The sequence below is a fragment of the Microcebus murinus genome, chromosome 14 (assembly GCF_040939455.1).
Source record: "Microcebus murinus isolate Inina chromosome 14, M.murinus_Inina_mat1.0, whole genome shotgun sequence".
In the NCBI taxonomy this organism is placed as follows: domain Eukaryota; kingdom Metazoa; phylum Chordata; class Mammalia; order Primates; family Cheirogaleidae; genus Microcebus; species Microcebus murinus.
The window spans coordinates 29,294,482-29,321,280 of record NC_134117.1 but is presented as its reverse complement, the minus strand read 5'-3'; the positions used below and the strand labels follow the sequence as shown (position 1 = coordinate 29,321,280).

The window sequence follows — 26,799 nt, the reverse complement described above, 5'->3', positions numbered from 1 at the left end:
GCCTTCAAACCCAGTCCCTCTCCGGATCGTTCTCTGAAACAGTGTTTTCTAGAGTACAGTCTAAAGATGATCTACATCTACCTATTAAAAATTCAGATTGCAAGAGCCCTAAGCCATACCAATGGAATACAGATTCTGTGTTGGGCCCCGCAATCTGCATTTCAACAGACTTCCTAGGACCGGTGACTCTTATGCACACCAAAGGTTAACAACCATTTAAAAAGGATTAGGACAGGTTTATCTCCTTCTAGGCCAGGCTTAATTGCAAAGAGCAAAAGAGAAGACTTTCCAACCTCCAGAGTATATTCCCACCTGACCACGATTGCCTGAAATCTCTTTAACAACAAATCTTGCTACTTACTCCATTAACTCGAGGCCATAGGCTTACCCAGACACTCTCCCCAGGAAAGGAAACACACTGGCCAACAGGAGTTTCAGTCAATGTTTTCAGCTGGAGAAGCGAGCAGAAGGAATCAGCTGTGGCTGTTGATGGCCAGGTGTTCGCCTTTACCTGGGCTCAGAGCAGCACAAGTCAGGCAGAGAGATGCCTCTTCTCTGCCTGCCTTTGGTTCCCAGGTAGCCTGGCGGTGGAGCAGGTGCTCAACCCCAGGAGCTAAACGCATATAACCCAGCCTTCTGCAATGATGATTTCCTGAGTTAAAGTTAAGACTTTGCATCAGTGGGCAGTCTTTATATATCTTCTCCTTCCTGGAAGAAAAGTTAGGTTGGAGATGGGCTCTTGACTTAGGCTGCACATTAGAATCACTTAAGGAACTTTTAATAATCCTGATACCCAGCCCTCACCCTAGACCATTTAAACCAGAATCATTGGCTCTCAGGTGAGTCCAGTGTGCAGCCAAGGCTGAGAACCGCTGGCAGTGTTGTCAGGATAGGAGGTCTTGGTGTCTCCCCCAGGGAAGATCCTCTGGCCAAGAGAGCATAAGGATCCACAGATGTGTATAGAGCTTCAGAAAGTTGTCTGCAGGCCGAGAACAGCCCCAGGAACATAGGGGATAGAACACGTCCAGGAAGGAAGGTTGATGGACACTGAGCTCTACCGGGGCCATGGTGGCATGGGGAGGGCAGCTGCACAGCTGTTTCTGGCCAGAAAACACATATTTTGGCCAGATCACTAGAGTTCTCCCAGAAAATTCATATTTTACAAAATACTTTTCAAATGCTTTCTATTAAATACGGGAGATGATTTAACAGATGGTATCATCTGCAAGAAGTATATATTGTAAAGTTTAGTAGAAAAAAATAAGAGGATCAGAAAACACCTTGCTTTCCTTTAGCTCCTTAGCACACTCACAGAGGACCATGAAAAGGCAGGTTTTAGTGTATTTTTTCACTTCTGTCTTTCCCGAAAAGGTGGAATGTAAAGCACTGCTAATCAGAGAAAATCTGTGCTTAATCTGGATTTAGGAACAGATTAAAGAGGGTCTTGAATGAAAGTGACTCTTTGTAAACAAGCAGAGCAGATAAGTCCTTCCTTCTTCACCCCCACATCTTAACCTCGGCTCCCGTTCTTGAGTTTCCTCCTTTCCGTATCCACAGGGCTAGTCCTCCTCTCGGAGCCAGGAGCCAAGCCCACACTCTCCCCTTTACGCCAGGAAAATGTAGCAGCTGGCAGCATGGCCCCCCCAACCTGTGCAGTGAGGGTTTGTGAGGGCTCTTTTCAGCTGTTCCTAAAAACCCAGATTTCAACAGACCACCCCCTCCTCCAGGATCTGCAGCAGCTCCCCAGTGTGCACTGAACCAAGCCCGAGTGTTTAAATCTTGGCTGAGTTACCCAGTCTCAGCCTGAGCTCCTGCAAGAACCCCTGGGGCTGCTGGCTCAGTCCTTTGATTTATCCACATATACGTGGCATCCTTAGAACATCCGTTCTGGTAACAATCCCCTAGGTAGGTATCTGCAACCTATGTTTCTAAGATCAATTTGGAGTAGAAATCTCTCTGATGTTTTCCTTGGTGTACATATAAGCAAAGAATATATCTATTAACTACTTTATGCTATAAGCAGATAGTAACATTTTTTTAATTTAAATTTTAAATAAATTTAAACACATTTACAGTTTTAAAATTTAAAATATTTTAATGAATATTACTAGGTTTGCTGATTCTTTAGCTTAGTGGTCCCCAACCTTTTTGGCACCAGGGACCGTTTTCATGGAATACAATTTTTCCACAGACTTGAGTAGGGGATGGTTTCGGGATGGTTCAAGCACATTACATTTATTTTACACTTTATGTCTATTATTATTACATTGTAATATATAATGAAATAACTATACAACTCAACATAAGTTGGGGACCTTTGTTTTAGCTGACTTCCTCTTTTTTCAGGTGTTTAAATTATTTAATGTTATTGACTCTGGACCTCTTTTTAAAATGCTACTCATCATTTTTTATAGTATTTTAAAATTTTTGTTCTTATATTTTAATACAAGTATATTATAGAAAATCTAAAACTACCAATAGGAAAAAGAAAAAGAAGAAAACAGAGCTCATAATTTGATGTCTTTGGATCTTCAGGTTTGAAATTTCTGAGCTGTCTTTGACCCCTTTCTCTCTCTGAGTCTTCACCTCCCATCACCAGTCATGTCAAAACAGCGAGGAACAGCAGCCAGGGATCGGGAACAGCAAGTGCAAAGGCTCGGAGATGAAATCGTCTAGGATATTCGGGGTCTAGTGAGAAGTTGAGAATGGCAGACAAATCATGATATTAAACTTTAAGGGGAGCCCTTAAAATCAATAAACTGAGCTAAATAATATATAATTTAATGTAGAATAAAACAAAAATGTCTTTGTTTTATTCCACAAATATTCAGCAAGTGCACCTTGAGCAAGGCAGGATAGAGAGCTGAACCGAACACAAATCCTGCCCTTCGATAGTGCAGGAAAGAGCCCCTTCCCACCACCTTCCTATGTGACAAAAACCTTCTGGCCTATGTGAAGCCAGAGGACAGGTACAGACAGACTGAAGGATGCTCTGAGTCATATAAAATATCTTCCCTTTGGGTAATTTCTGTCTTAAAGCTGAAGTCTTTCCCACCAACCTATTATTTTGAAACAGAAAGCCGCGTTTTTAGTGACTGCAGCAGAGTCCCTGCGACAGCTTCCCTCCTGTCCAGTCCTGCTCCCGGCTGCCTCATGCCCACTTCCTCCAGCCTGGTCTTCCTGTGACATTATCGGTCTTATATTTAGATTTGCAACTTCAGCACCCAAGGCCGCCTCCTTCTGGAAAGCAAGCCCACAGTGGAGCTGGCACAGAAGCGTTGACAGTCCCTTCCGTGGCCTGACAACCTGAGTGAGATGCCACAGCCAAGCGAGTGCTCCCCACCCTCGCTTCACAGATACTGAGGCCCGAAGAGATCACGATGCTTGTCTCAGGCTACACAGCTTTGAAATCCGAACTCCTAATTCTGCCTGTAATTAAGGTAGCCACAGAAATTTGGAAGTGAGAGAGACTTAACCACTTTGGTACCAGCGTCGACTATAGTCAACAGCCAAAAGCTTTTACTTTTATCTCTGCAGTTGCAGTGCGTACGTTCAGCTAATAAGTTACTGTGAATCTGTGACCTTTTAACAAGTCCTTAGTAGGAGTTATTATAGTTATTTTCCTAAAGCTGCCTGTAAAGTAAAACAAGCTTTTAGTGCTTTAAAGCTTTCCCCATCACACAAGGGCAAAACAGATGCATCACCAATGCACAGCACAAGCTATCGTGCAGACTGTGAGTGCCGGCTGAGGGCAAGGTTTCTTGGCCGGTGAGCACCGTACCGAAGTGGTTAAAATCCTGCGTCAACCTCCCCTTGTACCAAGGGAGGATATTAAATTCCAGGGAATTTTGCGACCGCCCTAACGTCAATGAAGTTGAAGTCTCCCTGAGCTCTTTTGACCATACCTGTTCTTTCCCTTGCCATACGTGGCTAGAGCCTCCTGCTGGAGGAGAAGCTTCTCCATGGCAGGGAGGTGTCTTCCCCCTTCTCCCACCACATCCAGAGCTGTGACTATACTACAAGCCTGATAAGCCACTGTTGAGACACTGACTCGGAAAATCAACAGCAACAAGAGTAAAAGCCGGCATTTATCAAGCATGCACTCTGTACCAGGCACTTTGTGTGCATTGTCTCATTTAGCCCTCACAAGCACCATGGAAAGTAGGTCCTATTATCATCCTATTTTTAAAATTGTGATGACAAACATAAAATTTACCGTCTTAACCATTTTTAAGTGTATAGTCCAGCAGTATTAAGCATTGTGAATAAGTATATCCATATTGTTGTGGTTATCCCCATTTTTATAGATGAGAAAATCTAGCTCAGAGAGGTTAAGTAATTTGCCCCAGGTTGTACAGCTAATACATGACAGAGTTGGGATTTGAAATCAGGTCTGACTCCAGAGCCCATGCTCTTGACCCAACCACCCATGGATGTTACATACTGACTTGTTTCAGCTTGGCCTGTCACCAGGCCAGGTGACTGGCTTCGCCATGTGCCTCTGTGGGCACCTTCCTCTCTGTCCCTGGAGATGGCATCCAATCCCTCTATAAGCTCAGCAATCTTTGATGGCGACACGACATGCCCCCACCCTTGTCTTCCTATTGGTCCACAAGGTCAGACTTTTCACTAGAGGGGGACGTGGGCTCTTAAAGCCTGTTTCAGTCTATAGGGAAGGGCAGGTGGCAGGGTAGGGGGAGAGAGATAGGGCTGTGCACACAGCAGGCAGGAGGGCACGTGGTAGGAGCTCTCTGGGGGCTGGAACGTGTTCTGAAGTAGGGTGGCTGAACAGGGCAGCTGGAGGGAGACCAGCACCAGATCCCCATGCATCGTTCTCAACACCCTAGTCAGAAAGGCCACCTGAGGGTCCTGGAGTGGAGGGACTGTGTCCCCTTACACATGAGCATCTTGCTGTCACGGTTGTTTCTTACTAACCACTGAGTAACCATAGGAAGTAATTTGCAAGTTTCTCCAGACAGCTCATACCCTACCATTTCTGTCCTTCCTTTTTTTTCCTACCAAGATCTGCAAATACTTTGTGGTAGTCTTTGGCACGTCTGCAGTGCTGAGCGGGGTCATAAGCAGACAGAAATTGGGCTGACTTGGCACAACCAGAAGTAGGGATGATTCCACTAATACCCGGTATCCCTTAGAGAATGCTGGTGGGACTTACCCTATCACAGGCAGTTGGGCATGGGACATGCCACCCTGAGACTGATGAGATGGCAAAGAAACGGTGCTACATTTGCTTTAAAACATTCTTAGAAGATTTGCCACTTGATGTGACAGCAGAAATTGTCACAGCTTTCCCTCTCTTTGACTTCTAGGGGAGAGCCCTTGGGGCCTTGTCTAGAGATAACAGCACTGTCCTCTCCTTTAGCACACGGGGCACTTGCTGGTCCTTGCCTGCACCACCCACCTGGCAGAAAGGGCTGAGGGTAAAGGGAAACTTCTTCATAAAACTATATAAAAGCAGGTTGCAAAACCCAAAAGAGTTAAAGGAGGCTCCTGTATCCAGATATGACTCTGGGTTTGGAAGAGCCCCCAGAGGCCATGTCACTTAATTCTGTGCAGTGTTTTACTCTGTTGTGCTCATTGTTCTAACGAGGAGCTGACAGCTGAAATGTGGTAAGTTCACAGTCTGTCCTCTGCCAGTGTGAAAATTACCATGTGAAACCAATGCTTCTCCAACCGAACCAGCTGTCAAAAAGTTTGTAAAACCAAGTGACCAATAAGTAATTCTAATCCCGTGTCAGAAAAAGTCTCAAAATATAATTCTAGAAAATGAATGGCTTTAAGAATGTGAGTGTCATTTTAAAAATTAATGAGAAAAAGAATCTTGGCTGAGTCTGCATGACATGATATATATAGTCTTGTCACCTACTTGTCCAGGCTTCAATTTCTGCAGCTAAAAGCAAAGATATTTTCAGGATAAAGAGTGATTTTGACAGACAGTATTTCCCACATACTGAAAAAGTTTGACCCAGTTAAACTCTTCCTTGTGGGCTCTGAATAAAAAATGATATTAGAAATATCTTGTGTGTAGAAGTGGGGGTGAAAGGAAACACAGTAATTCTTCAAAAGCTTCTAGAAATGTTTGTCAATAATACATTTAAAGAAAAACTTTGAAAGAAAATCTAGTTGGTCAAAGAAATATATGCTCACAGGTCCCCAAAATACAGTATTTTATGGTAAATATGGGAAATAGTTGATCAGTTTTTTTATTGTAGTAGAATATACATAATGTAAAATTCACCATTTCACTCATTTCAAAGTGTACAACTCAGTGCTATTTAGCACTAATAAATTTACAATATTGTGCAACCACTGTCACTATCTAGTACTAGAAGAGTTTTATCACCTCCAAGGGAAACCCCAAACCCATAAAGCAGTCATTAGTAATTTTAAAGTAGATTTTTTTTCAATATACTTTTAAGGTATTTGCACAAATAGCTTTTGTTTTAATCATGTTAAGAATTTAACAGTATTTATCCTAAAAAATAGCATCAGGTGTATAAGGCCCAATCATCTGGGATTGGCTTGGCAATGATCTTTGAATGTGGAAATGACATGAAATCAGAAGTCTTTCCATTGTGAAAAGAAAATATGGACCCTGAACAGTCTGTAAAGACCATTTAAAAGCCCAAATAAGCAGATATATGTAGAGAGTTCACTTTCCTAATGATTTTGTATTACATTTTATTTTTTGAAAGTATATTTCTCATGTTTGCATTGATTCTATGGTAGTTATTTACACTAAAATAAAATGACTCCTTCCTGGTTTGTTCAGTATTGAGTATGGACATTACTATGCTCTTTATGCTTAAAAAATGATTCTTCATCCTGCAGCTTTTTCTACTTTGAACCAAGTAAAGTTGTAAAGTGAGGGGGTGGGGAACAGAACAAGGAAGGGCATTTCGTTCTGTTTTTGAGCTCACTCTCCAATCCTCTATTCTAAGCACCCTTGGTCACAGCCTTCTCCTGGAGAACTCCGTCTACTTAGGTGTGGTCTTCCATCTCTGACCCTGCCCTCGCTCTTATCTCCGTGTTCCTGAACAAAGTTTCATTCATTTAGCGCACAACCGGTGACTCACCATCTCTGTGTGGGGTAGAAGAGGAGAGCTCTCTGCCCCTGGGTGTGAGCCATCAGATAAATGAGTCCTGCCTGGGTGCTAGCGACAGATGATGGCTCAGTGCCTGGCCTTTTAACACTTGTTAATGTTTACTTTTGAACCAGAACATTGGGATACTACCTTATCCCACACGGATTCCTCTCTAACAATACAGTTTGGGGCATCAGGGAGACCCAGAGCAGGAGAGGTTTTTGGGAAGGAGACATTTACTGAGCTATTCTTATTCTCCATTATACACATTTACTGTTAAACACCCCTTTTATATGTTGTATATTATTATTCCCATTTTCCAGATGAAAACACTGAGGCTAAAAATGCTTAAGTGAACTTCTCAAAGGCCATGAGCTAGTAAGTCAGAGTGAGTATGCAAACCAAGTCTGCCTGATTCTCAAGTTCATATTTTTTCCAGTACCGCAAAAACACTTTTCAGGGCCACCTCTTAAAATACCACATTGGTGCTTTATGGTTGGTCTGTATGTGAGACCAGCTCTGCTCCTTATAATTATAACACTGTCGGATTACATGGGCTGTTCTGGGAGCAGTTTTTGAAAAATATATAGCAGTATGATACCAAACATGCCCGAGTCAGTGTGCAATTCGAGTTTGGGCCTGGAAACATGAAATAGTCTGAAATACTGACAGCATGGATTCTAAAGGGATTCACTAGGGTTTCTGACTAGTAAGTTGGCTGCATTTTAGTTTACAAAGGTGTCTAGGAAAAGCATAGAACACAGACTAAGCTAGAATGCTATGTGGGCCAGTAAATGACACAGGAGGACAGTAGGAAAGGAGAGGGTGAGAAAAAGTCATTCTGTAATAAAGACATCTGCACTCGAATGTTTATGGTAGCACAATTCACAATTGCAAATATGTGGAAACAACCCAAGTGCCCATCAATACATGAGTGGATTAATTGCATGTTATGTATGTATACCATGGAGTACTACTCAGCCACAAAAACCAATGGTGAACTAATAACTCTTGTGTTATCCTGGATGGTGCTGGAGCCATTCTCCTAAGTATCATAAGAATGGAAAAGCAAGCACTGCATGTACTCACCATCAAATTGGTACTAGTTTATCAACACTTAAGTGCACATATGGTAGTAGCATTCATTGGGTGTCGGGCAGGTGGGAGCAGGGAGGAGGGAATGGATATATTCACAACTAATGGGTGCGATGTGCACTGTCTGGGGGATGGACATGCTCTGACTTGGGCAGTGCAAAAACGATTTATGTGACCAAAGCATTTGTACCCCCATATTCTGAAAATTTTTAAAAAACGTTGATACCAAAAGAAAGAAAAAAGAAATGAAAAGGAAGGGGTGGTCTACTTTTCCTCCTTCCTCACAGGCAAACGCAGAGGTGTCACTGTAGAGCCAGCTCTGCTGTCGTGAGCTCCAACAGGTGACTTTACCTCTCTGGGCCTCGGCTTTCTTACCTGAAAAATAAAGGGGCTGGAGAGGCGGCCTTTCAGTCCTTGCAAGGTGACCCTCTGCGTCTCCACTGATGCCCACGTCTCTGCACACTGTGGGGGAAGCAGGCGTGGCCGGTGTCCTCATGGAACCTGTGACCAGCACTGGCTACATAATTTCTGGGGCCCAGTGTAAAATGAAAATGCAGGGCCCCTCCGTCAAAATTATTAAGAATTGCAGGACTGCAACAGCAGAGCATCAAGCCGAGGACAGACTGTTCTGAGCACAGGCCCCTGTGTGACTGTGCGGCCACACGCCCAGGAAGCGCAGGGCCTGTGCTGACGTTGCCTGCGCCGCGCGAAGGGGTGAAGTCTGGATGGCAGGTCTGGGGCCCAGCCAGCCTGGGAGGCAGGGCTGCTCCTCAGGCACTGAGACCTCTCCTCAGAAAAGGGGCCAGCAGAGAAGTGTGGCTCCTCAAGGGGACGCTGCCGGTGCCTTCAGCCAGCTTCTTTGCCTTGCTTTTGAAATAAGCATTGCAACAGCCATGTTGGGCTGAGGGAAATGGCCTGTTTGGGGTACTAGATCATAAAGGTGCAAAATGGTTGTGAAAACATCAGAGTAAAACATAAGCCTTTGTGTGGCTGCTGGCAGACTTGCTTTCAGAAGGGAGGCCAAGACAGGACAGGTAGGAGAAGGGGATTGTGGGGAAGCTCTTTGGGGAGCAGACAGCAGTCAGCAGTGGACAGAGCATGGGGAGGAAGAAGGTGGAGAGGGGAGACAAGCTTGGTCACTGAGAGACGGCGCACTGGGGATGGGGAGACAGATGAGCCAGGAATAAGGAGCCCGACACACAGCCGAGAGGTGCAACCCCCGGGAGAGGATCTCCACTGCTGGTGTCTGACATCGGCCCGTGAGGGAGCTGCTTCCCTACAGCAGTGCGGGGAACCCTGAGGTCACGTGGGGCCCAGAGGACAGCATCACACTTCAGGGTTCCCCTCGCCCTCTATCTGGAGGCAGGGACTTGGATGGGGCTGGAATTCCCCCAAGTCAGCAGATGGCGCCCATGTCTGGAGCAACGGGTGAATCTTCTTCTTAATCCCTCATCATGTGCTTGGTCCCTGGGGGCCTAGGAAGCCCAGAAAAATGTGGAATGAGAAAACTAAGGTTGTCCATGAGAGCTTAAACATCAACACCTGACAGAGCACGCAGGGAAGCACAGTCACCTTCAAGAAGCCAAATGTCCCCAGGGGAACCTGATGGAGCATAATCACAGCTCCTGGGACAGAAGGTATCCAAAGGGAGGCAGTAGCAGTGCCTGTCTGACCGCTGCTGTCTTGCAGAAATGGAGTATTGCTTAAGTGGACTTAGAAGGCTTCCTTGGCGAGGCCATGTCTTTAGTGGGCAGAGCACGGCAGCCCCAACAACTTGGAGGCAGGATTTAGGGTCATGCAAGAGCCTTGGGTATCTGATGTGATGACAGACAGCGACCCCACACAGCCTGATCCCTTACGCAGACCTCCTCTCATGGTTCCTAACATGTATAAAAGGATCAGACTGTTCCTGACATCCAGATATGATCAAAACCAATTCAACGAGTCTTTTTGGAGAAGAGGAGGGGAAATGCAGGATTAATTCATACTAGAGATGGAATAAAGTCTTAAGGAAAAAACCCTCAAAACCCACCCATCAGCTTCAAAAATATATATGCACACTGGCCACAGGGAGACGAGAAAAGAAAGGGTAAATCATGCTCCAGAAACTATCCTGGCTGATGGAAGGATTATGCCAAATACGTGCCTCACAGACACTGCCACAAAATTTTCATATATGACTCAGAAGACATTAAAGAACGGACAGAGAAACACATTTCTTCTCTCCACCCCTTTCTTTGTCTTCTATTCAATGTCCTCAGGTAGTGATCTACCTATGGACCTCAGGGTGACAAATTCTGCTCCAGGACAAGCACAGTGTGTCCATCTCTGTCTGGAATTTGGCCATTAGATCAGATGCACAATCCCTTGGGCTTCTCAATAGCTGTGTTATCACACAATGTGCTTTTTACCCCCACCTTAAGGGTTTCCACGCAAGGTCCCCCCAGTCTACTTGCAGAGGCAAAAACCAAACTATACCAAGAAGACCTGATGTCTGGAAATCATTTCTCATTTCTGCTCTCATTTCTCTACCTGGGACAGAAAAACTTATACCTCGATGGTACATGTAGTTCATGGAATCTAGTTGTGTTTGACGCTAAAAATTTTTTAAGACCAACTCATTGAAATACAGGCCCAAGGACCTCTTGCCTCTCCTCTTGGAAACCCTTACCTAAACCATCTTAGATAGAGGAACATCAGTGTTAAATACATATTGTCATTATAAGCACATACAAATGAATATGTGCTTCTTGTTCTAGAGAGAATTTATCCCAGTTGGTCTGAATCAGAGTTTCTCAACAGCGGCACTGTTGACATTTTGGGCCAGAAGGTTCTTTGTCATGGGGACTGTCCTGTGATGTTGAGTAGCATCCCTGGCGGTCTCTATTACTAGGTGTCAGTAACACCCCCTCTCCAATTGTGACAACCAAATGTTCCCCGGGGAGCAAAATTGTCCCTGGTGGAGAATCACTGATCTAAAAGATCCAGCTATGTCTTGGGGAGAGGTGGGAAAGATACTTCTATGGGGTTTATTAAAAGGCCAAAGAAAGCCATCCAGTGTTTCAATTGCCCTATGAGAAGGCTATCATTTAATCTCTTTTTTCTTGTACATGTTATTTAACAGCCCAGATTTCTTGATATCATTACATGAGTGCAAAAGTAAGGTCCTCTTTAAAAATCAATTAAAGTAGTGAATTCTTCACTGAACAGATGGGGTTAGTTATTTGTGGGGGGAAAACCAAGAGATTGTCTATAAATATGTGCCTAAAGTGTTTGGTACCAGCCCAGTTCCCTCCAATCCAGTGCCAGGGATGGAATATAATTGTGGCTCAGGAGGCAGGGCTGGAATATAATTGTGGCTCAGGTCTTGGAACCTAATTATTGTATCATAGTCCATTTGGAGACAGGTTGTGTGAAGAGGAAGGAGTTGTTTGGCCATGGTACCCAAGCAATCATGGGATCCAGGAGAGAGGGTGCCTCAGACATGTGGACTCTGGTTTAGGGTTTTCCTGGCATAGCTATGCCCAGAGTGGATGGGGCAGTTGCCTGGAGTTTTCTTAACTGATGACCCTGAAGTCCACTCTCACTAGAAGTTTCTGGCAATGTGGCTCCCATGTAGCTTGCCCACAGGGAGAAAGAGTCCTTGTGCAGCTGCTCTGAGTATTCCATCCATTGGTGTGACACAAGATGGCCTGGTTGAGCAGATTCTCAGCTGATGTGCTGCAAGTGGGCAGTGTGAAGAGAATGGGAAACCAGGCTGCCTGGGATGTCTGTCTTATCTCCACCACTGGGTGCTGGGCCTCCCATTTGCAGCTCCTGGCTCTGCTTGTCACTCCAGTTAAAGGGAGTTGGATCCAGTAATACGACGAGGAAGAGAGACAGCAAATGACAACTCATAATGGGTTGAGGTGCTGGTGGTTGTGTTTATTTGTTTTATGTACTTGTACTTTTTGTTTACTTGTTTTAGTTACTTGTATAAGGTGATAAATACTGTTCTGGGTACTTCAGCCCATATTCTCTCACTTGGTTTTCACATAAGCCTGTGAGCAAGGCATCTCTTGTTGCATTCGACAGTTGAGAAAACAAAGGCGTAGAGAAGTGGAATGTCTTCAGGACTCATAGCTACCAACTGGCGATTAAAATCAGCCCCTTTGGGCTCCAATTGCATTGTCCTTCTACATATATGAAGGATACTTCCTCAGGGTCATGGGACAAAATGGCAGCCTTAGAGAAGGTGACACATGTCAAATGTGCTCTCTGTGCTTCAGAGACCAGATCTGAGAGAGACTTTGGGAATTGTCCTCATTTTGTTGAGGAGTTTGACCCAGACAAACATAGGAAAGATGGGGATGGTGTGGCAGAAAAGGAAAGAAAAAGGCCCGTGTGCAAGGGCCATAAAGATAAGGCCGCAGGTGTGGCCCGTGAGAGGGTGCAGAGAGAAGGGTGAGTCAGAGTGGGGGTGGTGATGACGCCACTGCCTGAAACGGGGGCCCAGCGAGGGAGCTAGCGGTGGAAAGGCAAAAAGAAGGTGAATTTGCTTCTGAAGATTTGAACTTGAAAACTTGAGGAACTGAAAACTCCAGCTGAAAATTCCAAGACCTGAGACTAGAAGGCCTAACTCGGAATCCGTCAAACAAGATCTGAGAACGAGAGCTCCCCAGGGAGACCCAGACACCTTGGTGGTGCTCTGTCACTGTCAACAGTTTTATCAGTCACTTTGATGAAGGCAGAGAAGGGATGTTTGCCACATCTGCAGTCCATGCAAAGCTAAATGCCACAGATGTCAGAATCGATAGACCAAACAATCAGAAAGAAGAAATGAAACGAATAGGACACTTATCGGGATCAATGTAATCCTCTGTGTATGTTCAGAACATCCCTTGAACAACTACAGCAGTAATAAGAATAACAGTAATAATAATATTATTTTTTAAAATCTAATAATTAATATGTGCCAGGAACTCCATGTGTCAGTTGCTTCACAAAACAATGTATTTAACCCTTACGATAGCCCTACCGCATTGGTGGTATTATTATTGCCTTTATCTTACAGGTGAAGAAACAGGGGCCAGGGAGACTAAGTAAACTTGCCCCAAATCACACAAATCTTGCTTTGTCTGACTGAAATACCATACTCTTTAATAAAACAAGAACTGAGGAGACATTATTTGACCACACTTGTGTCAAAGACCTTTTCTAGTTGTAAAAATAAGTGGGCATGCATTTGTGTATGCTATAGAGAAAATCGCACAAGCACAGATGGTGAGTCCATTGGGAAGTTAGCAAAATTTGTAAATTTCCATTTCAAATTACTTTCACCCACTTGAATGTTTTCAATGTGATTCAGGATGTTAAATTTTGAAAAGTTCATCTAGAAAGGAATGAAATTTTTATGATCGTAGGAATGTTTATGGTGGAGGGATTGAGAGCCCAGGTCTCAGGGGATTTGTGATGGGATCATACCTTATAAAATGAAGGGAAATTCATGGCTAAGAATCAACTAAAATAACCCAAGAGTCTATGAACTCCTACTAACAGAGAAGCCTACTTCCTGCAGTGTCTCTATGGGAGGAAAAGGTGAGACCCTGTGCTCACACATCTCCACGTCACACACAACTTAGCCACCTCACCTGTCTCAATTCTTCAGCAGCAGAAACTATCCAGGTGTTTGCCCATCCCCAGCCGTGCCCATCTGGGAAAATTCCCCATCCCCTTCATTTTGAGAACTTCGTGTCTCCTTCCCGTCCTGCCTGCCGCCCTTCCCTTGGCTGACTTGGCTTTTCCTCTCCTCCTGGTCATTCCTGCCACCTCCATTCTCTTTTCTGCCCTGGGAATAGACTCCCTGGATCATCCTTTTCAGCCCTCTTGATGGACACTCACTGTCTTTCTATTTTTGTGACTAAGAATCTTAGCAGATTCTCATAGAAGCTTTGATAAGCCTAAGCACATAGACATAACCCTCCACTTACACCGTCATCTGGTGCCGAATAATGACTGACCTTCTGAATTGGTGTTAACTGGTCAGGACAGGGGACACAGCCCACAGGGGCAAGAATTTCACCTGTGGATTCCTCACCATCCCATCTAACTGCAAGCAAGGTTTAAGATGGTGCTTTGAGGCCATTGTGTTTATTACAATTTCATTTCTTTGAAAAGTTCCACGTCGACAGCGTATGTTTTGGCAAAACAGGAAAATTCTGTAAAGACAACTGAGTAACCAAGTGGGGAAAAAAAAGTTACTTTAAGCAGATGAGTGCAGTGTATGATTATCCACAGTATAATTTTGGTTTTCTATCCTATAATCTATGGTCATCTATTGCCTATCAACTGCTCTGTGATCAAGCTGGACTTTGTCCCAAAGGGAGGGATCATAAAATGATTTAAGTTGTATTGCTTTTATTTAAAGCCCTATATAGAGTCCCTGAAAGAGGTTCGAAGGCTCTGTAGAGCTCTAGATTGTGGAACATGTCTGAAAAGAACATTTGGAACCCTCTTGCTCATCTGAGAGAGGCCCTGATATCATGCCTTGTTAGTTTCTTGCCACATCTTTCCTATCTCTCCCTCCCTTTCCCTTGTCATTGCTGTGCCCAAAGTCCAGGCCTACAACTCTAAATGCTCCGGTTCCTTAAGTGCCCATTCCCCCTCCAGTTGCCCTCCCCCTCCCATACATCCTGCCTAGCTCCTTAAACTGCAGGTATGACACCTCCAACAGCACAACCTGTTCTCCAACTCCCTATGGTTAGCACTGCCATCTGCAGTCTGGCCCCACCCAATGACGTGTCCAACCTTACCAGGACCTCTGGGCCCAAATGCCCCACTCCGTAGCCTCTGTTGGGCAGAAAACTCTCCTCATAGTCCTACGGCTGGACTGGACTGTGCCCAGCTCCGAGTGCCAGCTTCTCTATTTCCTCCTTCCCAGTTGTAATGCTTTTTTTCCATTCCTACAACTACTTTTTACCTTCTCCATGGAACCTCTTCCATCTTCCCCAATTCTCTTCTTATACTCACTGAGCCACTTATGGCTCCTGTTGTTTCACACACACACACACACACACACACACACACACACACACACACACCCATGAGGGTCTAGCAACTTGAGACCAAGGGCAAGACCGAGGTGCCTTCTTGTGGCTGTCAGTGCTGACCCCACAGCAGCCTCCGGCATCCTGCCCTGGAAATGGCTGGCAGCCACCAATGCTCCTTGCTGATGCTGGACCAGTCGTTCATTTCGAATCACCTTCCGTCAGCACATACTAGGTGTAAGACCTGCATTCTAACTGTGATGGGCCATCCCTCTGCCCATTCCAGACTTTCTCTTAAATGTAGTCCTGAAAACTCCAATTCTCTAGCTCCTCATTATTTGTGATTATTTATCTGTTACATGTCACATAGTAGTCCCATAAAAACATGAAATGCCAATATGAGTTGGAATATAAAACACTCCCTGAACATTTAAAAGTTCCAATCCTCAAAAGCCATGATGCAGTTACAAAGAGGCAAAAAGAAGACCTTCAACAGCAAAATCTGGGAAGTTGTCTTGTCATAGCTCCTTGACTCATGCCCCTGGAGCCGCTTATAGTTTATTCTAAGTGGCTTTTTATAGATAATTGTTACACTGACGTGAGGGCATTGGGAAGACAGATATAACACCCCCAATACACTTGTAATATACCCACAAAATGAATGAGACAGTAAAACTACAATGAACATGAAGGATGCCAGCTATCCTTAAAATTAAATAGTAATCTGCAATGAAATGAGTGAGACCTCAGTTTAGACAAATCCTTTCTTAGAAAAACTTGTTGCATTCAGACTCTGGAAGTGGTCCTCCAGCAGAATCCAAGTCCTTGGCATTTCTGTGTCATTATCTCTCTAGAACTTTACACTTCACTGTAAACGCCAGCTACAGCGAGGCCAACTTGTTCCTACACATTTATCCAAAAACTCAGTCCACTTCCCTACAGCAATTGCCACCCACTGGGAACTAGCAAAGATCTCCAGGATTTCAGTGTTTCTAAGATGCAGGAAGAGCATTGCGAGGGGAAAAAAGGAGACGCAGAAGGTTAATTATTGAACGGGGAAAATCTTACCTCAGCTTCTGACTGGCAGGGACAGTTATTTTATTAAGCTTGTCCATTCCGTTTGGTGATTGTAAGAGCCTGTCCAGCGGTAACGTCAGCAGCTCCTGGCCCTGCTAGGGAACAGCATGGCAAGCCTGTGGTCTCAAGCGTGCTGGCTACTCGAGTCGGGTTTCTGAGAGTGCAGGCTACCGGCAAACACCCCTGCTCTAGGGAGAAGTAAAACTTGCCCGAGCACATAGTCAAGTTTCATGTTTCTATGTAATCATGTGATCCGGGTAGCCAGCCAGCTTGGCGATTACTCCACGTTGTGTAAACTTTAATAGTGAAACCTATTGGGCATGCAAATTTCTTCCCAGCTGCTTTCTTTTATAATCAGATTTGGAACCAAGTTGGGCTGGCTGGTCACTTCTTCCTGTTTGTCCCAAATACCTACAGTCCCTGTTTTCAGCAGGTGTCCTGTTGTCACCGCTAACTTCCTGGGCTCAAGGAAAAGCAGAAGAATCGATTCCATCTGAATGTCTCTCAGAGACTTTATGCGGATTTGCATAAAGTCATGGATAAGCTTTTTCCACTTATGGAACCATTATATAAAATGGCATTTTCGTACTGTTTCTACCCCCACCCCCACATGTTTTAAAATAAATAAGAGGATGGCAGAGATATAGTGGTAACAGTTTACTCAGAGAGTTAGAGTCTCTCTTTTCCTGGAGCTCTATTTGAAATAGGATGGGCAGTTCTCTGTCCAGGGTCATTTGGGGGTAGAAATGGGTGACTTGGGAAAGGGAGAAGCTCTCCACCATAAGATGTGCGGCCTCCTCATTGGCTGGTAGAGTCAGGAGTTACCCTGTTGAGAGCCAGATTCTTTCACACTAAACCAGGATGTACCCAAAAGTCAGTCGAGAACAAACCTAACAACTTCCTCGTGATGCAATTCTGGCATCAGGCCATTCTGAGGCCTGCCCTAAAAGCAGAGTGCTGCTCCTCTCCCTGCCTTTGTCCCTACCTGTCCTCATCCACTGCTCACTTCATCCCCTCATCAGACCCAGTGACAGTGGGCCACATGGCATGCCAGGCACAGACAGGTTGGGAGAGGCCAGGAGGAGGGCACCATACCTGCAGGGGCTGGATCCATCCGGAGAGCTCTACTTCCCTCCCGGAAGATTTTACATTTCCTTCAACCCAATCTGAAAAACGCAGGCTTATTGGCCGTTTAGAGAGGGGAAGACAGTTTAGGGTCAGGGAGGAAGAGAATGAGAGAGACTGCTCCTTTTGTACCTGCACATACTTCCCTGCAGCCACCGGGAACCAGATCTCTCCTGGGTTGGAAGAACACAAAGGGACAAAGCAGAGGGCTCCCAGTTACCTCTCCTGTCACAGACCCAAGGCTGGCTGAAGACAGAGGGGGAAAGAGGAGACAGAGGAGGCGGGGGGAGAGGAGGGGCAGCAGCAATGGTAGCAGTGGAAACTGTAGGTGGATTTCCTCTTTCCTGAGCCTTTTCTGGGTACAAACGGAGGCTGTCTTTCTCCAGGTAACCTTGATTATTCACATTCATGTACCGCCTGTGAATTTCTGGTTTGGCCAGATGTTTCAAGAGCAACCTCGTCAGAGCTGTTGAAGGGTGGGGCTCTTCTGCTTGGCCAGGCCCACAAGACAGGGGACAGTCTTGCACCAGAGCGATGCTAGTGCCGGACCCCTCTCATTATTTATTTTCCCCAATCTAGCAGCTCAACTTTTTATTTTGCAGTGTGTCCTGAAGGAGCCCAAGATCCCTCTCCCTCCTTTCCCTCCTCTCTCATAGTTCTTAACTCAAAGAAACAGGTAGACCAGCATGGTAAAGTGCATATAATGTCACCAAAGATCAGAAAATCAGGCTGTGCTGAGTGCAACAATAATAGCTCATTCTCTCTGAATTACCTTAAGTGCATCCCATTGGCCACTTGATTTTTCTCTCTACTGACAACTTGGCTGAGCACCTGGGCTGACAAATTCTTATTTCCCCAGAGAAAAAGGCCGGGGGCAAGAGTTACACTTCTGCTTTTTCTTTTTACAGCCACTTGTCTTTCTTCTTTTTACTGCATTTAGTCTGACATGATGAAAGCGAGAGACTGCTTTTCCAGGCTGGACTTTGTGCCTCATGTGGTGTGTAGCGTGACAGCTTAACGTTCTAGGCCAGCCCTGACTGCTCTGCAGCTGTAACTGGCTTCCCCAGAGGGCAATGCAAGGATGGCAACTGATGACCCCAAGTCTTAGCTGATGACTTGTAAAAGGAATGAGGCCACACAACACGATTCCATGGCACACACAGAACAACATACCACCATACACATTCAAGCTCGATCTACGTGGCACAGTGGACATGGAAACTAATTAATCCCTAGATTAACAGATGAGAAATGGAAAATCCCAACCTTAAAGAAAATCTGGAATGCTTATACGCTGCTGGTAAAATTCTAAGGTGAAATAGCTTTGGAAACACTTTGGTATTATCTAGATGACAGATTAGATTGGATGACAGGCATACCTATGACCCAGCACAAGTCATAGATGTGGCTGAGCACTCCTTACCATGTGTATCGAGGTCACATGCTAGAATTTTCATTGACATACTGTTTCTAAAAGAGGTAAAAAAAAAAAAAAAAAAAAAAAAAAAAAAACCCTGGAAATAACTCAATTGTTCATCAACAAGAGAATGAATAAATTACTTATGGCGTACTCACACAATGAAATACTATCCAACAATGGATATGAGTTAACTCCAGTTGCATCAGTATGGATAAATAAAAATAATTTGAGCAATAAAGCAAGCTAAAGAAGCTTATACAGCATGATTCCATTTATAGTAAGGTTAAAGACATGTAAAACTAAATCCTGTATTACTTAAGATGCATACATATATGGTAAAACCCAGGAAATGGCAAAGGTAAAATCCAGGTGAATGGTTCCAGGGAGCAGGATTGGAGTGAAGGGGTCCAGAGGACTTCCAAGCAATGGTAGTATACTATTTCTTAAGTTGAGTGGTGTGTATACATGTTCATTGTATTGTTATTCTTTGTATATCACACATACTGTAGGCTTTAAATATTTAACAAAAAAAATTTTTTTTAAAGATCTGGTCTAGAATTATGGGGCAAAATGCAGACAGTATACCTAACTCTGAGTCAGCTCTGTGAGCTCATGGGGCTTGAGAACAAGAAGGCAGATTATACCGGAGCTTGGGGATGAGACCCAACCTGTCCTGGTTTCTCTGGGGCTCCTTTCCTTGCGTCTGTGGATGACAGCTACAACCCCATGTTTACTAAATGCTTTCTGTGTTTCCTGGACTGTGAGGACATTCACTTTATATGTGAAGGAACTGATTCTTTGAGAGGATAAGTGACTGGTCCAAAGTCTGGGATTCAAACCCCAGTCTGTTTCCACAGTCTCAGCTGCTAATGGTAGGGCTCTGCCATTGCAAGAGAGATCTGTGATTTGGTTCTGCAGAGAGCCCTGCCCTTCAGTCAAGGTACCAACTTAAAACCATGACCTTGGGCTAGTTGTGTAGTCTCCCTGACCACAATTTCTTTACTTTAGAGGACAGGAGAAGGGATTCAAGGAGGATGCAGGCTCCTTCTGACTTGGAATCTGGACATTGCTAGTGCGCACAGAAAGGGATCAGCACCAGGGGAAACATTCTCACAGTTCACAGAAGAGAAGTCTCTGATTCTTTTTATTAGACTGCTTCCCAAGAGGGGCATGGATGGCTGTGGCAGTTTGTAGGGCCTTGCACATAGTCCAGGTCCTCACTGGGACTGGATCAGCCAGAGTTCACCCTGTCTGCTCTGCCATACACCTGCTGATGGCTTTTCCTCTGCCAGGGCAGTTTAGGCAAACTGCCAAAGGAAGTAGGCAAGGTGTGACGTTGGAACTATGCAGAGCTGTAACTACTTCCGTGATCTTCAGCCTCACAGCAACTCTATGGGGAGGTGCTATGACCATTCCCATTTTATCATGTAAAGTCTGAGCCTCAGGAAGGTCACAAGACTTAGTCTTCCTGATCCCTGAGCTAGGGCCTTTAGCCCCCAAACTGTTCACTCTCTTTCCCTTTCTTGGGCAAGGGGTCTGGGGGTGCATCCTGCAGCAACAGCAGCCCTGGCCACTTTCTGACACATGCAGGCCACAGGAGCAGGGACTCACTGCTGGTCAGGCCCACGCTGGCTTTTCTCAGCAAGGGCCCGTTAAAAGCCCAGAGGGAAGAAGGTTTGAGAGGAAGCTCAGGAGCCCGGGTAAGTGGAGGAAACAGCAGATGAGGGCAGGGAAAGGCAAAGACAGACAAGGAAGTGTGGCCTATGCCGCTAGCGGTTTGTTTGTTCTCCTTTGTGGGGAGGAGAGCAGGAAAGGAGAAAGAAGGAAGAAGAGAAGACATCTGTGGCCCAAGCAAAGGGCAAAGGCCTCCCCTTCTGTGAGATACATCAGTTCACTATTTCATCTGTTTCGTAAACTCGACATTCCGCACATCAAATTGGCCTGGAGTGACGCTTTCGTTTGATTAGGAGAATGGCTCAGGCAAAAACAGTCTTTACTCATTGCCTCAGTCCAAGCAGCTGCCAGCAAGAACATGACGATAGCTTCATGTTGGGATGGACAACTCCTGGCCTAGGTGTCGGTTTCACATCTTCCTTCGCCTTCAGCCTTCAGAGCCAATCTGCCAACAAGACTCCCCTCTGAAACGTTTCTGCCTTTGCCCCACTCCCACCGTAGCCCAGGCCCTCGCCTGGATCACTGATCAGCCTCCTGCTACTTCTCTTTAGCTAGATCCACACCCCCTCCTGGGCCCACCATTCTTACCCCTAGTTCACGCTTCCAGCTGCTGACCTTTCCTAAGGTTGCCAGAGGCTTTTCCTTTCTTCTAGAACCAAGTATGAACATCATTCGTGCCTCTCTGTGACCAAGTCTCCCTTGGGACCTATCTTATTCCTCACTAATTCACAGCAGGCGAGCATCCCTCTGCTCAGATGGGTCATCAAGCAGCCTTTTCTCCTGATCACTGTTTCTGGCCACTAGCCAGAAGCAGCCACCCAGGAACAGTGGGAAAGAGATACACGGGATCCAGACAATCAGGAAGCCAGGTAGGTCCCACCAGTTGGGCCATGGTGAGACCAGAGAGCAGGCAAAGGTGGGGAGGCAGACTTCTCTGTCCAAGAAACAGGTGCATCCAGATGTGGAGAGCCAAGACAGGGTTCATGGCCTCCAAGAGCGGAGGGGCTGTCTGCCAGAGGCCTCGGCAGCAGACGCTCCAGCTGCTGATTACCACTTTCTGTTACCTTTTATCTCCTGAAGCTTGACCAGTCTACCCAGGCAGTCCATCATATTCAAAGGATCCCCAGACAAAGGCAGACTTGAGGAAATGTCTCATGTTCTTGAAGATGTTCATTATCTCCAATTTAATATACAAGTTTAATGTGATCCCAATAAAAATAGCAATAAGATCCTCCCCCTCCTCCCATGCCGGATCTGGACAAGCGGATTCTAAAGTTTCTGTATAAAAAGAAACAAGGAAGAATAGCCAAGAAAGCCTTGAAAAAGAAGATCGAGGGAATGGGCAGGGACTAGCCCTTCCAGATATTAAAGTATTTTATGAAGCCTCTCTAATAAAAACAGCATAGTATTGCTGCATGATCAATGGAACTAATAGAAAATGCATAAATAAATTGAAGACTATAAAGATATTAAGTATATTGTGAATGTGGCATCTCTAATGGGGAAAATACAGGCTTTTTATTTGATAATAAACAGGACAATTGCAAAGCCATTGGGAAAAACATAAAACTTAGATGTGTACCTCAAACCATTTGTCAGAGAAAATTCCCAATGAATCAGAAATCAAAATATATAAAATGCAAGGCCAGTAGGCCAGGTGCAGTGGCGCATGCCTATAATCCCAGCATTTTGGGAGGCTGAGGCAGGAGGATCGCTTGAGGCCAGGAGTTCAAAACCAGCCTGGGCTACATAGCAAGGCCCTTTCTTTACAATAAATAAATAAATGGATAAATAAATAAAAATTAGCCAGGCGCAATGGCATTCACCTTTCATCCTAACAACTTGGGAGGCCAAGGTGGGAAGATCACTTGAGCCCAGGAGTTTTAAGCTGTAGTGAACCACGATGGATTCACTGCACTCTAGCCTCGCAGACAGAGTGAGACCCTATCTCTAAAAGTAAATAAATAAAAATTTTAAAAGTAAAAAAATGTAAAAAATGAAGTCATTCATATTCCAAAAGAAAACAGTAAAATTTCTTTATGACCTTATCTATAACTTAAAATCTAAAACTATAATAATAAAAGAAAATTGTGATCAATTTAACTAGAGAAACAGAAAAAATTTTCATGCCAAAAAAATACCATGATCAATGTCAAAAGATAAAGGAGAAATTGAGAATGAAGAGTTATGTCATGTATCAAAGACAAAAGGCGCATTTTCCTAATGGGTAAAGAGTTCCTAAAAATTGAGATGAAAAAAAAACACAAAACCCAAAACCTGAATGAAGGGTGGGCAAAACCCATGAACAAGAAAAGCAAGAGGCTTCTTTTTTTGAGACAGAGTTTCACTCTGTTGCCCTGGCTAGAGTGCCATGGCATCAGTCTAGCTCACGACAACCTCACTCTCCTGGGCTCAAGCAATCCTTCTGCCTCAGCCTCCTGAGTAGCTGGGACTACAGGCATGCTCCACCATGGCCAGCTAATTTTTTCTATTTTTGGTAGAGACGGGGTCTCGCTCTTGCTCAGGCTGGTCTCGACCTCCTGAGCTCAAACGATTCACCCGCGTAGGCCTCCCAGAGTGCTTAGGATTACAGGTGTGAGTCACGATGCCTGGCCTCAGAGGCTTTTAAATGGATGGAAAGGTAGTAACCACATTCCTATCAAGAGAAGGATTATTATAACCACCAGGAAGAAATATCTCATATACCAGCTTGGCAAAAACTCTAGAAGTCTGATGATAGAATCTGTTGTTAAGGCTCTGAGGAAACAGACACTCTTTGCTTGTAAAATGTTACACTCAACGTGGAGAATTGACAATACCTAACGAAATCATAATACTTGAATTTATCTTGTGACTCAAGCAATCTCACTTCTAGGACCCTTCCCTGAAGATACCTTCCCACAAGTACACCTGCAACATCTCCTCGCAATTATTCATTGCAGTTATATTAGCAATAGCAAAAGACTGGAAAAACCTAAGTGTCTATCAGTGGGGAACTGGTTGAATAAATTTTGGTATATTCATATACACACACTTATTATTGCAAAAATAAACATTGGAAGGATAAATCAGAAGCTGATAAAAATAGTCACTCATGGGAGGCAGAAGGGAGCTGGAAATAGACTAGAAGTGATAGAGACGTATGGAGTTTTATGGAATTTTGACTTTCAACATGGTAACTGACATATCTTAAAAATAAAATTAAGGCATAAAGTCAAAAAAAAAAGCAAACCTTAAAAATAAAAATAAACAGAAACAAATGAATTTAAATGGTAACATATCCCAGAGAAGAGTTATGTCAGGTGATCAGTGAAACATATTCTAAGAATGGAAATAACTGCAAAAAAACCTTCACACTTCACTCACTATTTTTATTTTTAGCAGTAAAATATGTATTTTGATTTTTAAAGTGATTAGTAGGAACCAAGATTTTTGATGTAAGAGGAAATAATACAAATATAAAGTCAAAGAAGAGAAAACTCAGTAATGTTAAATTTAATTGAAAATATCAATCTGAACATGATTTCTTAGCACTAAATGATAAAAGGTCCTAGAAGCAATGACATTACAGATTTAAAAACACGAAACCATGTTCAATTACAATTGTATTAAGAAAAAGACGGATTCCTCCCTAAAAGAGCTCCTCTAAGAAAGGGTGATTTCAGGTCTGGGGCAGGAAAAGTAGAAGGTGAACCTGGACCATCTTGTACCAGAAAGGAAGGAGATGCCCAGAGACAGTGGGTGTGTCAAAAGGACATAGGACCAGATCCTTGAAGGGGGTTCCAGTAGACAATTTTGGGACAATTTGAGCCTCAAAACAAACACATAATAATAATGTCTGTAATTTATTTTAAAACATCAAACAAATAAAAATATACTAGTCCATAATAATATAACCAAAAAAAACCAAAATTATTTTCCAACATTAAAGATAACTTCCATCAACTCATGAATTAGAAATTTTAAAAAATTAAATTTATTGGAAACTAAACTAAATGAAGCATTTACCCTGATGTTTTTAGGAGGAATTGAAAATCTTCAATTTTCACAGAAGAATACTTGCTAGTCAATATAGAATGAGTGGTAGAATTAGAAAATCACCATTTTGCAATCCCAGATAAATGACTGGAGTAGGCAAGGATGATCAATGAGTGCTGAAACCACTGGCTGAGATGGGAAACAGCATATCCCAGTGCTATCAGAAGGTGTCAGAGTCTCATCCCAAAGGCTGCTGGCTGAGTGCAAAGCCGACTTGTGCAGAGCTGGCAGCTGGCTGTCACTACCTTGATCACATGGTCTAATTCAGCATTATCCATATTGCTTCCTGATATATAGCAAAACTAAGCACATCTCACCTATGAGGTATTCTTGCCACAAATGTTTAATCTCCATTTAATCAATTTATTAGACCTTACTTCCAGCTTACATAGCGTGAACACATAATTAATCATGCAAACTAGGGCACTCTTGGGAGTGAAAGGGAATTCAGTTATGCCAGGACTACAGGTTTAAACCGGCAGGACATTCCTAGACAAACTGGAACTTGAAGTCCTGCCAAGTTTAAGGGAAATAAAAGGGATAGAGGAACAAGTTGGACATCATTAAGAAGAAAAAATAATGAAAAAAAAATCCATATGTAGAAATGCTATAAGACTACCACTTGATCTTCTAAAAAAAAAAAAAAAAGGAAAAAAATTAAGGAAATATTCAAAATTAAATCATACGAAAGACCATAACAACCAAATATAATGCATGAACCTGAACGGGATATAAGTTTAAAGAAACCAACTATAGATGTCATTTGGGGACAATTAGAGAAATTTTACTGTGGTCTGGATGTTAGGTGGTGTGAGAGAATTGTTAATGTTAATTGTTGATGTTCTTAGGTGCGATAATGGCATTGTGATAATGTGGGAGGAGGTCCTCATTAGGACGTTTTTGGGAGGTGCATGCTGAGGGATTTAAGGTTTACGTGTCATGATGTCTATAACGCTTTTCAAATGGTTAAAAATGTGCTGGCAATGATTGAAGCTGGGTGATGAGTACATGGATGCTCATTGTATCATTCTTTCAGTTCTTCTACATAATTGAAAATTTCATGTAAGAGTTTTAAAAATGGCAGAACTCTTAATGCCTGGATCCTTTCTAGAGACCCATTGGGGCCTTGGACCTGCCTGAACTGCAGGCCTCATCATCAGTGCTGTCTCTCTCAAGGAGTGTCCTGCCTGAAAGTCCCTTGCCATAGTCTTTCCATCTTCCATATGTTGCCCCGATCTTGATCACCTTCTGATTTCTCTAATTCTGCAAATCCCACTCACCTTCAAAACCCACTTTCTCTTGGAAGTTTGTCCCATTTACTTCTGATCCACTTGGGCCTCTACTCTGACTTCCTCTTTCTTTTTATACTTGAACTACAGTTTTGACTTTTAGTCATATGCCAACTCTTGTTATTTTGTGTAAGTGTATATCTTATTATCTTGATGAAATTATAAACATCCCAGTGAAAGGACCATATTCTATTATTTAGGTCTTTCTCTATAGAAAGCACAAAACTAGAATATTATGTATGTATAATAAATACTTTCTGAGTTAAATCTGGCAGTTATTAAAAGAGATCTGCAAAAAAAAATAAGAGTTGTGAGATGCAACTTCTTCTCAACCTTGGGAACTGAACTGATGTTAAAAATAATTGAAATGCTATTTACCTATATAGGAATGGGGAACTACATGGCTTTGCTTTTGGAAGCAATGGAAGCTTTGCTTTTGGATCACAATACTTCTCCCAACTGAGCCTGGGCAGAGACTAAGAGTCCTTCACAAAATGTATCCAGGAGTTCACTGCTAAGCACTCAGAGCAGACACTCCGAGAGAAACCTGTTTGCCATTGCTGCCCTAAGAGAATACTGAGGAATCAAATTTTTGCCTCTCCTAGAACTTATCATCTCTCACTAATGCCAATGCTACAGTCTCTTTCATATTGTCTCTCTGATCCATTTGCATTTCTTACCTACCTCCAATCTCTACTTCTGGTCCCCTAAATGTCCAAACAGATCCCTAGCCTCCCCGGCTTCACCAACATTTCCTTCACTGTCATCCCTGAACAGTCTTCACTGGATGACGGTATCCGTGTAGACCAGGACCCAGATTACCTGGCCGGCAACGCGCCTTCAGATTGGACTGCGTTCACGGCCGTGTGTTCAATCATAATTCATCAGCTCTAGAATAAGCCTTAGAGAGAGCATCACCACATTTAGCAAATAAAAATACAGAATGCCTAGTT

The 26,799-nt window shown here is 43.8% G+C and overlaps 1 protein-coding gene across 1 annotated transcript in view; it reads right to left on the bottom strand.

Moving 5' to 3' along the window:
* BLNK (B cell linker) overlaps positions 1-16,525 on the bottom strand; it is a 65,501-nt gene extending 48,976 nt beyond the window's left edge. The window contains exon 1 of the mRNA XM_012767175.3: positions 16,292-16,525. Within this exon, the coding sequence (XP_012622629.1) occupies positions 16,292-16,338 (47 nt within the window). The 5' untranslated portion in view covers positions 16,339-16,525. The remainder of the gene's footprint in view (positions 1-16,291) is intronic.
* Between the last annotated feature and the right edge of the window lie 10,274 nt (positions 16,526-26,799).